The sequence below is a fragment of the Ursus arctos genome, unplaced genomic scaffold (genome assembly GCF_023065955.2).
Source record: "Ursus arctos isolate Adak ecotype North America unplaced genomic scaffold, UrsArc2.0 scaffold_6, whole genome shotgun sequence".
Taxonomy (NCBI): domain Eukaryota; kingdom Metazoa; phylum Chordata; class Mammalia; order Carnivora; family Ursidae; genus Ursus; species Ursus arctos.
The window spans coordinates 31,662,494-31,677,823 of NW_026623078.1; the positions used below are offsets into that span (position 1 = coordinate 31,662,494).

The 15,330-nt window shown below is 34.2% G+C and overlaps 1 protein-coding gene across 4 annotated transcripts in view; it reads left to right on the forward strand.

The window, feature by feature from the left end:
- Positions 1-15,330, forward strand: part of HNF4G (hepatocyte nuclear factor 4 gamma) — a 121,659-nt gene that overhangs the window by 83,157 nt on the left and 23,172 nt on the right. Inside the window, exon 1 of one of the 4 annotated variants that reach the window (XM_026495860.4) lies at positions 9,408-12,773. The exons of the other annotated variants lie outside the window; for them this stretch is intronic. Within the exon in view, the coding sequence (XP_026351645.1) occupies positions 12,638-12,773 (136 nt within the window). The 5' untranslated portion in view covers positions 9,408-12,637. Of the gene's footprint in view, positions 1-9,407; positions 12,774-15,330 lie in introns of those variants that run through there. 4 annotated transcript variants of the gene reach the window in all.

The window sequence follows — 15,330 nt, forward strand, 5'->3', positions numbered from 1 at the left end:
TCTCTCTCTCCCAGTTGTCACAGCCTAAGCTGTCTCCAGACATCTTCAAATATTTCCTGGGCTGGCAAAATCACCCTTCCCTGAGAACCACTGCTTTAGTTTGATGATTTTCCTAATATGCCACCTAAATTTTAGTGAAGTGGTATTTCAAAAGTGCTATTTCTTTTTTCTTTCAAGAGTGATATTTCATATAAGTTAATATAAAACTGGAATTATGCCGTGGCTATATAATGGAAATGCTGTCACTGGAGTTTGGTTCTTGTCCTTAAATAGGTAGACAAAGTGAATTGAAGCAGAACACGAAACAGATGGCAGAAAAAAGGGAAAGCCTTTGGAACCAGAAAGACCTGGTTTGAATTCCAGCTTTCTGTCACAGACGCAAAGGAATAATAACCTCCTTGAATCCACAGGATGATGAATTTCTTCTCCCTCTTGCTTTTCCGAGATGCTAATTCAGCCTCTAGAATCAAGGATTTGAACATTATATCTCCATCATTTTCCGATAGGCTCTCTAAGTAGCCCCTAAATCCCATTACTGCAATGGCTTCTTTTTGTAGGAAAAAACAAATTTCATTTTCTTCTTCCCTCAATTATACAAAACACATTGATCCCGCTGCTAGATATATAATAAACTAATTGTCCCAATATTCTGGATCCCAGTGATGAACAATAAATAAAGAAGTGAAGAGGTACCTGTGAATCTTCTTTGAGTACATTGGATGTATGGGAAAGTTCATATGTGCAGTTTCAGTATACAGGAAACTAGTAGTGTAGGAGGAACTAGTGAGTTATTGAAGTTTTCTTTTTTTTTTTTTCTGGTAGAGAGATTCAGTGAATTTTTTAAAACCTCCCCAAGATCCATAATACTGAATAGTGTACTAAACTTAGTAAAAAGCTTCCCAAGACATTTAATTAATGAAATGAATTGATTATAACTGACCAGAGAAAAATAACTCTATGTATTTGCTCTTCTGTATTTTTCATAAAATTGTCAATAATGGTCACTTCTCTAAGAATATTCTTAATGGGCTGCTGTGTGCTATATAATGAAAACATTTAATAGAAGACACTTTATATGGGCTACCTTAAACTGCTAGAAATAGTAACACTTCCTTAAGATACAATCTTATAGTTATACACTTTATTGAAGTATAATACAGATACATAAGCATAGCTTGATAAAGTGTTGCAACTATCCACTCCCACGTAGCCACAGATTAGAATTTGAACACAGAGATATGAGCACCCTTTAGAAACCTGTGATATATACACATTTCACATGGGTTGACTTTCTATTAATATATTCATTAAATAAAAATTTATGTTACATGTATTATATGCATAGCATTGTGCTAGGTACAATAAGGAATATGAATGACTAGGTAAGATTATAACTCTGGAAAGAATTGCTGTGAATTTGGAGACAGTAAAAGGAAACGTTAGTCACCAATTCAAAACATTCTGTAATTACATACCCAACCTCATCTTCGCCAGAGAGGAGAAAAGACTCAAGAAATTACAAGATCAGTCTCTCTGATGAAAATGATTGTCTTGAGAAACGTTTCAGCACTTAGTGTTGTATCATGAGTAGTTATGAAAACCTACCTTATATATCTGTGTCTATGATATATGATTTTTAAGTTGTTAGAGTCATTACCTTTTTTTTATCAGAACGGTAACATTATAAAATACGTATTTTAGGAATAGTCGCCTATATACAGAATAGAATACACATAATGAAACGGATGAGGGAGAGGAAGGAGCGAGTTAAAGATTAGGAGGCTGTTGCACTAGCGCACACAGAAGGTGATTGCATCTTGAATTAGGAAGACTGAGAATGAAGAGGTAGGGATAAATGAGAAATGTGTTATTTAAGATAAATCTGACTTGGTCATTGAATTGATAAGATTAAAGTGGACTAAATTTGCGGTTAATTGTTAAGATTGTGTGTGTGTATTACTGGAAGAATAATTACACCAAGATAAAGTTAGGAAAATCAGAAAGGAAAGCTTTTTGTTTGCTGTGAAATAAATGAGTTCCACTTTATATCCACTTCATGTATAAAATTTTATATATATACATATATACACACATATATATATAGTTTCACAATAATAAGAGTTTGGGGATAATATTTTTGGCAATTCTAATATTCTTGGTGTAATTCTAACCAGCGACAATATCCAGAATCTTTTCCATTAATATTTCAGCCTTAATGGACAAATGTTATGATATCCAAACTACCTCTGAAGCCTGGAAAGTCTTGAATTAAGCCACCTGATATTTCACCTCTAAACCAAGTAGTTCTGTAGGCTCACCTGAGTTATTCTTTTAACTTCACAGTAACCAGATTGAAGTTTTATAATATTGTGGAAAACTTTTACTGTATAGGACAGAAAAGCGTTCTAAGGTGAAAAGGATTAATCAAAAATTAAGGTTGGCACCTGGCTGACTCAGTTGGTAGAGGATGCGACTATTGATCTCAGGGTCATGAGTTCAAGCCCCACATTGGGCATAGAGCTTACTTAAAAAACACTGAGGATATAAAATTATATTTTGCAATGGAGTAATCATTGTAATAAAAATTTGGAATCATTTCTAAATAGTGGTGGTAATTTTAAATGCATGAGATTTCAAAAGAAAATAAAATAGCAAGAAGCTGAAAAATGAACATTCATGAGGTGGATAAGGAAGAGAAAAAGAGGGAGTTGCCCCACAGGTAAAGGAGGAATCAGGATAATATAATTTTAAATAAAAACAATTATTGTATTTGGTAAGTTGGGGTTAGATTTCAAGGGAAGCTAATGAAACTTCAGTTTCAAGGCACATCATTTGTGTGAGCCCCTTCTGGACCCTGTCCGGGCCTTGACAGTGTGCTTCTAGAAATTTATTTCTCTTTGAGAGTCCCATCAAAACTGTACAAGTTGCAGCTCTGTGAAAAACAGATCAGACACTATACAGTTTTACTCTTTGGTTTTTCCTACTTGATATTAGTTTTTACTCATTTTCATTTAAAATATAGTAGTAATACCATAAAAATTATTATGATGTGCTTTTAATGCTTAATCAAAACAATTTTTTTGCCCCTAGTATTCTGTTACAAATACTCATTTATTTAAGTTTTACATATTCATGGTTTAAGTTTTTCCAGAGGTCCCTATTTCTAACCTAAGTTGTTTGTTCTTTTTCATTTTCTTTTCCACATCTGAAGGGGGAATAGCAGATATTTCTGCTATCATGATGTATATTAATCACTGAAAAATGAAATTGCCCTAATTAATGTTAGAGTAACAGTGTTTGCCTGAACAAAATAAAATGACTTATAAACATTAAGAAGTTGGATCAACAAAAATGGACAAACCTCAAAGAGAAAGGAGTTATTAATATATAGCAATTATTTCTCTACATTTAAACCCAAATGCTAATAACAGAAACATAGTCACATATCTTTTTTCAAACTTAATTTAAAAACTATATATATATTTGAGGGGCGCCTGAGTGGCTCAGTCGCTAAGCGTCTGCCTTCGGCTCAGGGCGTGATCCCGGCGTTCTGGGATCGAGCCCCACGTCCTGGGATCGAGCCCCACGTCAGGCTCTTCCGCTGGGAGCCTGCTTCTTCCTCTCCCACTCCCCCCGCTTGTGTTCCCTCTCTCGCTGGCTGTCTCTCTGTCTGTTAAATAAATAAATAAAATCTTTAAAAAAAAACAAACTATATATATATATATATATATATATATATATATATATATATATATTTGAAAGACCTCAGAGGACTTCATAATTCTCAGGAAGTTTTCTTTGTTTCAGTGTATAATTAATATGTTACACAGCCAATGACTGCCTTTCTTTTTATTGCATCCTGAAAACCTCAGCAGTGCATCCGTATATGTAGTGGATTTTCATTATTTGCAGGTTCCGTGATTGCAGCCACGCCTACTTGCTAAATACATTTCTGACCTCAAAATCGGTACTCAAGGTCCATTTGCAGTCATTCATGGATCTGCTGACTGGTGAAGAGTTCGAGTTGCTCAATGAGCATGTTCCCAGTTGAGATCATACAAGGCAACGCTCTGCCTTCTTATTTCAGCTCTCATACCAATAAATATCCTTTTCACAACATATTTAATGCCATGTTTTTCTCATTTTTGTGTTTTTGTTGGTGATTTTGCTATTTAAAATGACCCCCAAGTGTAGTACTAAAGTACTGTCTAGTATTCCTAATTGCGAGAAGTCTGGGATTGGCCTTACAGAGGGGAAAAAAAAAAAAAAAAATATATATATATATATATTTATTTATTTATTTAAAGATTTTATTTATTTTTATTTTTATTTGAGAGAGAGAGCGAGAGCGCAGCAGAGGGAGTGGGAGAAGCAGGCTCCCCACTGAGCAGGGAGCCCAATGCAGGGCTCAATCTCAGGACTCTGGGATCATGATCTGAACCGAAGACAGATAGGTGCTCAACCAACTGAGCCACCCAGGCGCCCCCCAAGAAAACATATTTTAGATGAACTTCATTCAGGCATGAGTTATAATGCTGTTGGCTGTGAGTTCAATGTTAACAAATATATAATAATATATTGATACATTGATAATGAATATATAATAATATATAATGAATATATACATATATATATAATAAGGGGTCTTTGAACAGGAACCCACATAAAACGAGGTTGCAAATTCATTGGTTGATAAAAATGTGATCAGAAGCTCAAGAGAACTTAACCCTCTATTTCTCCTAGGAGCAAAGGTTCTATTTGCCAATTCAGTTTTTTCAGCATTGTCCCTCTGAAATGCCTAAGAATAAACAACAGTGTAAAATAAGACAGTCGTTGAGGAATCAGTGAATAGGATGGTTTATACCTCTTTCTATTTACCTGCAAACCAATAAGTTAGCTATTTCAAGGTCTAAGTATATAAGATACTAATTCTATTTTTCAGTCCAGCTTTGTGGATCCAGTGGAAAATGGTTTTAGTTATCCATCTCTTTATAATGATACAAATTATGATTATTATTATGTGATTATAAGTTTCATGAGGGCAGGGATTTTCTCTCTTTGTTCATGTAAGAATACTCAGTGATAAGAAAAGTGCTTTGGCTTACAAAATGTACCTACGTGCTCAATAGAAATGCTCACCTGTGTCAGTTAATTATTTGCATATGTATTTTATTCATACATTCAGTAAGTATTTAGGGAATGTTTACGATGTGGCAGACACTATTCTAGGCCCTAGAGTTAAAATAATGAATAAAGAATATAAGGTCTTTACCTTCAGTAACTTACAGCTGAAAGCAGTGGTTTCGGACTTTCTTGCACATTGGAATCACCTACAATTTTTTTTAAACTCTGATACCTGACTCCACCCTACATTCTAATTTAATTTGTATATGATGCGGCTTGGGCCTTGAGGTCTTTAAAACTTTTCCAGATGATTCTAATGTGCAGCAGAATTTCTGAATCACTGGCCTAATGTATAAGTTAAACATTAAACAGTTACAAATTACTTATTTGAGAGTGATAATAGCCTGTTACTTTAATTTTGAAACACAACACATTGCCAAAAGCCATGAGCTTACCTATTAATATCATTTTAATTTTGTCCTGTATTTTTATGCCCAAAGGAACACTTTGTTATGGTATTTTCAAAAACCCAATTACTTTTTTCATAAAGAAATTTATCTAAAAGGAGGTGAAATAAATTTAATATTTCAGTTGAGTCAGGCACATGCCTACCTTTATTAAATGGAGAGGCAAATATTATTTAGTTTTATCTAAATAAAATATCCCATTAATATGTTGTCCTTCCTATGTGTATAAAGAAGCTTTAAGGAGGAATGTTGAGCATTTCTTTACTCTATGGCTGTGTGTATGGTCTGTTACTACATTTTTTGAATGAAAAAAACAATAATTCATGTATGTATTTATGCAGGTAGGGGTGGATGGATGGATGGATGGATGGATGGATGGATGGATGAATATCCGGATGGATAGATTTGGCTCCCAAGTGCTAGAGTTACGGTCACAATACATTTGTTCAAAATGTCCAAATCTAACGGCACTCGGCATGGTAGAACTGCTACTATTTTTATTCAACATTATACCTCTTCAGAACATACTTGAAATAGGTACTGGCCCAAACTGATAACTTCCTTCCCTTCATTTTGCATAATGCAGCAACTTTGGTATCAGAGTGCCACCACAATCTTGAATATTCTAACTTTGCTGAGTTTGCAGTGGCAACAGCGGTAATGCCCATTGTAAAAAGGCAATGCAGAAGTTAAGTGACTGTCGAATCCTAACGTCCCTTATATCCAGACTTCTTTTTATTTTCCTTACCAGTATAATCTATATTCCAGTTAATAATTTAGTACTAATCAGCTCCTTATCTTCTGAAAAGGAGAGTCTGTTTTGAATCACAAGGCAACTGACCTTGAAGGTAGGTTTAATGTATGCAGATTTCTCCTACCACCTCTCCGCTGTTCCTCAGAATGTTTTCTTGGTCACATTTAAGTCTGGGCTGTGCAGTCCCCCTGGGTCCATCCTCACAGTAACTGATTTCATGCTAATACAGTCTCCACTCTTCTTTAGTTTTGGGTTTTACATTTACTTACATAACTGCTTTAAAATAATAATCTGATATTTTAATGAGAAAAGGGGAAATACATAAATCGTTGAGGTAAATCATGAATATTATAAAGAATAGTAACATATTTTTTAAACTAATTCAGCTATTTTGTAAGGTGCTGTGTATCTCTGTGCCGTGTGCTTAGATTTTATTATAAAATGTCATTTTTTAGTAGTGATGGGAGTTATTTGCGTTGGTCAGATAAATGATGAATCTAAAATAAGGATTTACGGTTGTTTCCTTGGGCTGTAGTCACGAATTAAAAAGCAGCATCAATTGAACAGTGAGCTGTGGATAATTATTTTACAGAGAATTATAAAAATATGTAAACAAAGTCTATAGAAGTGCAGTTTAAATTTTAAAATTCTTCATCAATTTTAGGATAGAAGTGTGTTTCAAAAATATTAATAATGGACATTTTTAATGTCGGCATGATTTTGATTAAGCAAGTTATGTGGTTCTGCTGATCGTTGCGTGATCGCCAGCTAGATCTAAGAAGACAGAAAAAAAAAGACAAGGAAAAGTGTTTTGATTTATATAAAAATGCTATATAATCTGGACTTTAAGAAAGGATTTATGAAGCTCTTTGAAAATAGAATCCCATCATTACAGCCAGTTCCAGACTTCTTTCTTTGCATGTCGGTAATAGCAACTTGCTTTGAAGATTAAAATGTCTATTTTTGTTTGTTTTAATTTTTCAGTATGCTTGTTTTCCCTCCTTAAAGTAGAAGAGACAAAATTTCTATTTCAAAAGAGGAATGATGGTTAGGTCAAGACAGTGGCAGCAAGGAAAAAAATGATTTTTCTTAATGAAGTGATTCTTGAAAAGTGAAAGGTGGCTTTGCTTTAGATTAATATGTCATTTTACTGGGAAGATTCTCCCCTTAATGGTTTCCTTACATTGAAAACCACACTGAGCTGATGCAGATAGTTCTTCTTCATCTAACTTTAGGGATCACATTTGTGTAATCTTCATACTTGAAAAGGTGGAATATGGAAATAAGAGAAACCACGAATGTCCTTTTGGGATTGATATAGTATTTTTGGTAATGAAAAGTAACCTCAAAGAAATCAGATTACAGAACAAAGTTTATTAACTCTAACTTTAAAATGAAATGTTTTAATATTGATGATATTAACGTTCCAGATTATTTTCATGGAAATTATTTTATGTAATTTAAACTAGAAAACAGGCTAATAAGAATCAAGATCATTTTCATGAAAATTCTTTTATGAAAATAACCTTGATTTTTATTAGCCTGTTTTCTAGTTTAAAACATGCTATAAGGGAATGATTAAATCAAATATGAAATATAGAACAATTTAGCAGAGTTAATAGTCTTACAGATAAGATAGAAATGTTTTTGCTATTATCTTGGATAGTCAATGGTGAATTGAGTTGTTGTCTTCTTCAAACACCATGTAGTTTTCATCTTGTTATGTTGCTCTAAAGAAATTTAAATATCATATTTCACATGTCGGTTTAGAAAACCATTGCTCTGGGGCGCCTGGGTGGCCCAGTCGTTGGACATCTGCCTTTGGCTCAGGGTGTGATCCTGGAGTCCTGGGATCGAGTCCTGCATCAAGTCCCGCATCCGGCTCCCCTGCTGGGAGCCTGCTTCTCCCTCTCCCACTCCCCCTGCTTGTGTTCCCTCTCTCGCTGGCTGTCTCTCTCTCTCTGTCAAATAAATAAATAAAATCTTAAAAAAAAAAAAAAAGAAAGAAAACCATTGCTCTGAGAGAAACATTTTTCAAGAATATTAGTTGTGTTTTTTTAAATTGACCTTTTATTTACAACTAATAGTGTTTTTCTCTCGGGGGTATTTGCCCTGAACCAGGGCTAAGAAGGTACATCTTTGCCTACAAACCATGGTATCACCCTAAAGAACAGCAATATTTTGCTCAGCTTACAGAACATATGCTACAAAGGACCTTGTTAAGAGAGATTTTCAGTAGGTCATAGTTTATCATATATACTTACATTTTTGGACCTAGATTAAGTTAATATATTTCTACTTTAAAAAAGGTATGCTACTTGCTATAAATTACTGTCTTAGGAATTAGCATGAATTTTTGATGTTTTTCCCAATTAAACCTTTAGAAGTAAGCTTAAAAGTATTCATAAATTTATGCTGGATGTTGGGTTTAGTGAGTCCCATTTATTTAAGGATAATTGTTTCTATATCACCAGGTGTAAAATTAATATAGTTCTTTTAATAACTACTTAAGCTTTTAATCTAATGTAACCTTAATTAATTTTACCCATAAGAACTACTTGGTAAAGCAATAATGAAAGGCTCCCTGTGTGGTGTCCATCTGTCTTTTTCCTGAAAAAAGCTGAATTTTATTTTGAAAATTTGCAAACAAGTACCATAAGTGTTTCACGTATCTAAGGTTTATACAATTAAATTATATAACTTTATTTTGTTCATTTATGCCATGGACATGTTTCCAAAAATCACATTTACTAAATTATGATAATTCCACAATCACTATTGCATGGAAAACACAAAAAATTCCTAAGAATGTGATACTTGCTTAGATTATGATGCATAATTAAAAATCTAAGAGTAACCATGACTAAAATTATTTCTCTGTGATATTTTCTTCTTTTTCTTCTTTTTTCTTTTCTTTCCCATCCATCCTGTTGTGCTACCCTACTCTTTTTTAAGCAAATAAAAATATTCTGAATTTAGCCTAATTAATTTTAGAAGTAGAGAAAAGGGATTGGTCATAAGGAAATAATTAATTAACAAGTTATCTCATGTTAAAATCAATACAAGAAAGACTCTAATCTCTCTTTAGCCAACTCCCTGGGTTAACTCAGATTTTCAAGTTCCTTTTATGGAACATACCAGTTTTCAGGGTAGGCTAGCTTCCTTAAGTAGTAGGCACCTTTTTTTTTGTTTAATGGCATTAATTGTTTTATTTTACATTTTTTTTCTGATTACTGATAAGGTTGATCATTTTCCCCATGGTGTAGTTTAGATTTTCTTCACAGATCTGATTAATTTTATTTAGTTAAATGTAAGAACATTTAACATGAAACCTACTCTTTTAATAAATTTTTAAGTGTACAATACAATATTCTTGACAGTTACAGTGTTGTACAGCAGATTATTTATAGTTTATTCATCTTGCTTAACTGAAATTTTATACTTTTTGATTAGTAACTCCCCATTTCTCCCTCCTCCTGGCCCCTGGCAACCACCATTCCTCTCTCTGAATCTATGAGTTTGATGATAGATTTCTCATATTGGTGTAATCGTGTAATATCTTTTTCTGTGACTCCCTTATTTTATTTAGCATAATATTTTTAAGGTTTATCCATGATGTAGTATGTATCAATAGTTTATTCCTTTTTAAGGGTGAATAGTATTTCATTGTCTGGCACACTTTCTTTATCCGTCCATTTATGGACATTTATACTGTTTCCATCTTGGTTATTGTGAACAATGTTGCAATGTCCCCTGACCATCTGACCAACTATATATAGTTATCAAAGGTCAATTGTATTTATTATGTAGCATGGTTATGTCATTTGCTCTTGTTATTTCATCACGATTTAGTTAAACATTGCATTAAATTTACTGAAACCTGAGTGTTAAAAGAGATTTTTTCCCCCAATAAAAACCTAGGGGAATACTTTGGAAGTGGGTAAAAGCAAGTTGATTAAAATATGTAAAATATTTTGAAAAAGTATAAAATTCTAATAGGCTTCTACATTTAGATTTTACTGATAGCTTTGACTTTTTTCCTCCATTAAAAAACAAACAACTAGACATCAAAGGCAGTGTATGAGATTTATACAAGCAAACAATTTAATAAAGAATCACAAGCAGTGGGTACTTACTCGAACAAAGTCTTGGTTGTGCAACAGAACAGCAGCAATTTACACATTTAAGTCGAATACACTATTAAGAATGGATACACCATTTTCACAATTCTGTTTTAATTATTTTATTCTCTGAACCAGTTCAGTAAATTACCAATCCTAGCACTTAAGAAGACTTCTACTGTACTTTGTAATTTCTTCGAGAACATAAAACCTAAAGAGAGTTTTCCCTTCACTGGACTGAGACTGACTGGATGCTGTGGGTGTTTCCACATCTGAACATCATTACGAAGACAAACTGCCCACTTGAGGAGATACGCCGGCCATTTGGATCTGCTGTATCTTCTGGAAATTCTCAAGTTTTACTCTATAAATTGAAAAAACTAATTTACAATAATATGGATGGGAAACAGGTTTCATCTTGAAAGCCAGCTCTGATTAATTGCTATAACAGCTTGAGGATCTGTGCGGAGATGAACTGTAGCCCCTTCCCCCTTCAAGGAAAATGCCCTGATCCAATGATGCCACGGGGGGCATGGGATGGAGTAGTACAGTAAACTATGACAACACTGTTCTCCTGAGCTATATCCACGTTCCTCTTAGTGTTTTGAGTCCTATAAATGAATGACTCTCTACCTTTTTCTTTTCTTCTTTTCCTTCTGTTGGGACACTCTTATGGGTGCTCTTCGTCAGCCTTGTTTAGTTACCACGTAGACGAGAAAGATGGTGAGCTATGCCCAATTCACTCCTTTGGTTCACACAGGAAACATGTCTGTTTACTTCACCACAAGTGGGAAGTAATTCATGCAAATGAAAACTACGGGATTCTCTTGCCTGTCCGCTTCTCTAAAAGCTGAATAAGTACATTTAGCCTTCACTAAAGAGAATCAGTCCCTAAAATGTTTCCCTCAGATATGATCCTCGTAATTAGGAGAGCTACAGAATTTGAAGGCAGGTGAACTATTCTAGTGATCGCTGTTCAATTTAGTGAATCTGGTTGCTAAAATGACTCCACTATTTTCTTCACAAATTCTTCACATGGTTTTGAGTTTAAGAGGCCAGACTTCCCAGATGAAAAATACAATAATTTCTAAGATACAATATTCACCAAGTTTACGGTATTAAGATACTGAATAAGAAATATTATTTCGCCATAGTCTTTAACTAATGTAGGACATGAGATTCTGACTTTATAATGTAAATGTGACTGGAATTCTTTCTTGGAAGATAAAATCAATAAACATATTCTCAGAAGTAAAATATAATCTTTGAATACTATCTTCTAAATGTTCCCCAAATTCTAAATGTTCCTTGTCACGTTGTGTGTGTAAAAGGTGTGCTGTGTTACGTGGGTGCTCGGTATTAGAAGGTTGATGAGGAGGCTGGGTAGATCCACACATGTTAGGGATAATTTCATTTCTGTTCAGTACCTAGAATGTACTAGCATCAGAAGTCACAAGAAATGAAAGCTTGCTCCTGTAGCACTTTTTATAGAATGTCTACAATGTACTAGCAGCTATAGTGGTTCTGTCCTCGGGATGTTTACAAACATTCAAGGGACACAGATTCGTAAGTAGATTGTTAAGGAGACTACATTAAGCCATATTAGGGTTATGTCTACTGGAATACATCATAAATCCCTGTCATTTCAAATTACAAATATTTTATCCCAACATAAACAAAGTTAGCTTTATTGTACAGTAAGAAAAATTGAAATCGTTAAGTGCTTATGTTAAGTGTCACCTTACAGTCTCGACATCAAATTTATAACAGTAAAATCCCGTCTTTTGGAACATGTGGTATGTGATTTCAGCCCCTTACATGGGATTAATCATGTCACAAATACTTGAAACCCAAGAGATTCTTTTTTCTATTTTTAACTACTTAATGACATCATTTATTGTCTACTGGGAATCAATTTAGGAAATCATGTTCGTCCACTAAGCACTTCAGATAAGGTGATTCCATGAAGCATTCCAAGATTATCACAAGGAATTGCTTTCGTATGCCATAAAAGAGAAAGAAATGAGCAGAATATGGCCTGTGGAGGAGTTTACAGTTTTACAGCTCCTCCCACAGAAGTCACTGTTAACAGTAACAGTTAACTTTGGATTATCACTCACAGATTGAAAGCCCAGCAGCCATCACACACGCTGGCCTGTGGTGGCACTTGTATGTGTGTTTCTAAATCAATGATGAGGGTATCGGAACCGATACTGGACATGGAGATGGCAAATTACAGTGAAGTTTTGGACCCAACTTACACAACCTTGGAGTTTGAAACTATGCAGATTCTGTATAATTCAAATGGTGAGTTCTCATCTGCTTGGAGACATAAAGGAAAGCAAGTATAATGGGAGGGGTAGAACTGAGCTTCCCAGGTGGTAACTGTGTCTTCTGGCTGAAGAACTCAGGGCTTGCTTTTTGAGACCATGTATCTGAGCTTTTGAATTTCCTCACAAAATTTAATAATCTAATGGCTCATTTATGGTGAGACTTTCTAAAAGTCTAGTTATCCATAATAAAGTAACCTCAGAATTCTGTCATGGTCCAGTCAAGGTAAAAAGAACAGTTTCAGCAGTTACTTTATTTACTGTAACTCGGAGTTGTAAGTGATATTGGCAGACTGGCTGTGAAGTACGTTTTCTATGTGGTATTTAAAAGGACATACAGAACGCTGGAGGCTTTTACTGGTGCCTCCTCCTGTCATTTCAGTCCTCAAAGGCTGCTGATGAGAAACTGCATTTAAAATTGCTGTAAGTTTTTGCACTGAACACAATATGAAAGGAAAGAAAGGCTCATATTATAACCGTACTACTTGACAAGCTAATGTTTAGCCTCACAAAGCTCTTGGTATTTATCTACTGTAACTTTTTAACTTTAAATAAGGCATGAATTGTTTAGAGTTCATGTCTTTCTATAATACAGTTTATGTTGACTTTGTATTTAGGTTTTTTCCAAGTAAAAATCGTGTCCAAGATTACTTACAATTGTTAGAACACCTCAAATCTAGTAATTATGTATACTTTGAAAAACATGTGTGTGCGTGTGTGCGTGCGTGTGTGTGTGTGTGTGTGTGTGTGTGTGTGTGTAGTTCAGGACTGAGAATGTATCTTGTACTCAGGATGGTAATGTTCTTCTATGCTCCTCAGTTTTACAACTGCTGTTCTCATTATATTTATAATAAACGATAGCTTATTAGTGGGAAGATTTTTTTTTAATCCCCAGAAGATGAATTCTGAAATTTTAGCACAAAAAGAATTGAAAAAATCCAGTAGTGCAAATCTTAGGAAGTCAGTATTTTTATTCCTTAGATTTGATTAGAAATATTTAAGAGTATATTTGTCTCCAGAAAATCATGATTTTTTAAAAGACTGTATATTACTAAATAAGGACAGATTTAGCATAAATATTTAACACAACTGGCTTTTGTGTTGTCTAACTTGTTTTGTGATAATGTTGTTAACAATATGTACGTATGGCATTAAACTGGAAGCAAGCGTTGAATTTTTTTGCTCTTTCCATAAATCTAGAATACAATCCATCCTAACCCTTCTAACTGTCATATTTCTAATATCTATTTTGTTTACGTTACCAAAAAGAAAAATTCCTAACTTCAGACTGTATAGCATCACGTGATTAACCCTTAAACATATTCTCGTTAAGGTTTTTCTTAACCTGACGAAATTATATATGGTAATGTCTGTCTATTCAGAAGTGTTAGTAAGTAGAATATGTGTGTTTTCATGGAATATAATTGGTACATGACAGCCTTTAATTTTATCTTTTGTTATATTCAAGATATGATGAATTGTTATTGTGTTTATATTATCGTGCAATTTTATGATGATTTTTAATATATTACCTTATATATTCAATGTCTTTTGAGTCCGTACAGACTTTTTTAAAGATGTAATCAATAATATTAATTCCTTTAAGGAATATTTAAATATATTTATGTGGAGTTTTTTAAACCTCTTCCTTCAAAAGAGGAATCTATGGATTAGATGCGTACTTTATTTCAGGCACAGTTCTGAGAGCTGGAAGACAGGGGTGCGTACAACAGATCTAAGTTCTCTAACATCATGAAGTTTATATTCTGTAGGGAAAGGGGGTGGTAAATGAACAGACTAGTACATAATACAATTTTTTAAAATGAAGTAATTATTTAAAAAATAATCAGGGTTCTAGATTCTGCTTGAAGGGCAGATGAGGGGTGACTTTTAGATGTGTGTTCAGAGAATTTTTCACAGAAAGTGAGAGATTGGAGCAGAAATCAGATAGCCAGCTCAAAGACATCCTTGAGGAAGAACTTTCCTTGGAGGCAGAAGGAACAGCAAGTGTAAAGATTCTGAGAGGGGAGCAGACTCCAAGGGGGTTAAAATGGCAACATTGTTGAACAATGAACAGGGTGGAAAGTCATACCGAGTAATGGGGTCAGAGAGGTGGGGGGGGGCTTTATCACACAAGGCTTTCAGCTAGCCTAAGATGCGTAGGCTTTATTCTGTTTTTGAGGGTTAGGGACAGAAGGCTAATATGATGTGAATTTCTTATTCCAAGAGCACTTTGGGGTAATAAACAGTAGGGGAGCAAGGGTGGAAACAGAAAAATGAGATAAGAGGCTATTGCAGTAATCTAGGGGAAAGATTATAGTTGATTGGATAAGGGTGGCTATGGTAAAAGGGTGAAAAGTTGTGGATTCGATATGTATTTCAAATATGGACTTACTGTTAGATTGGATATGAACAATGAAGACCACCAGGTTATTGATCCTAGGTACTGGATGGTACCATTGACTGACTGACATAAGGAAGACTGAAGGAAGAATGAGTTTGAGGATTTGCAATTCCTATTAAACTTTAAAGCG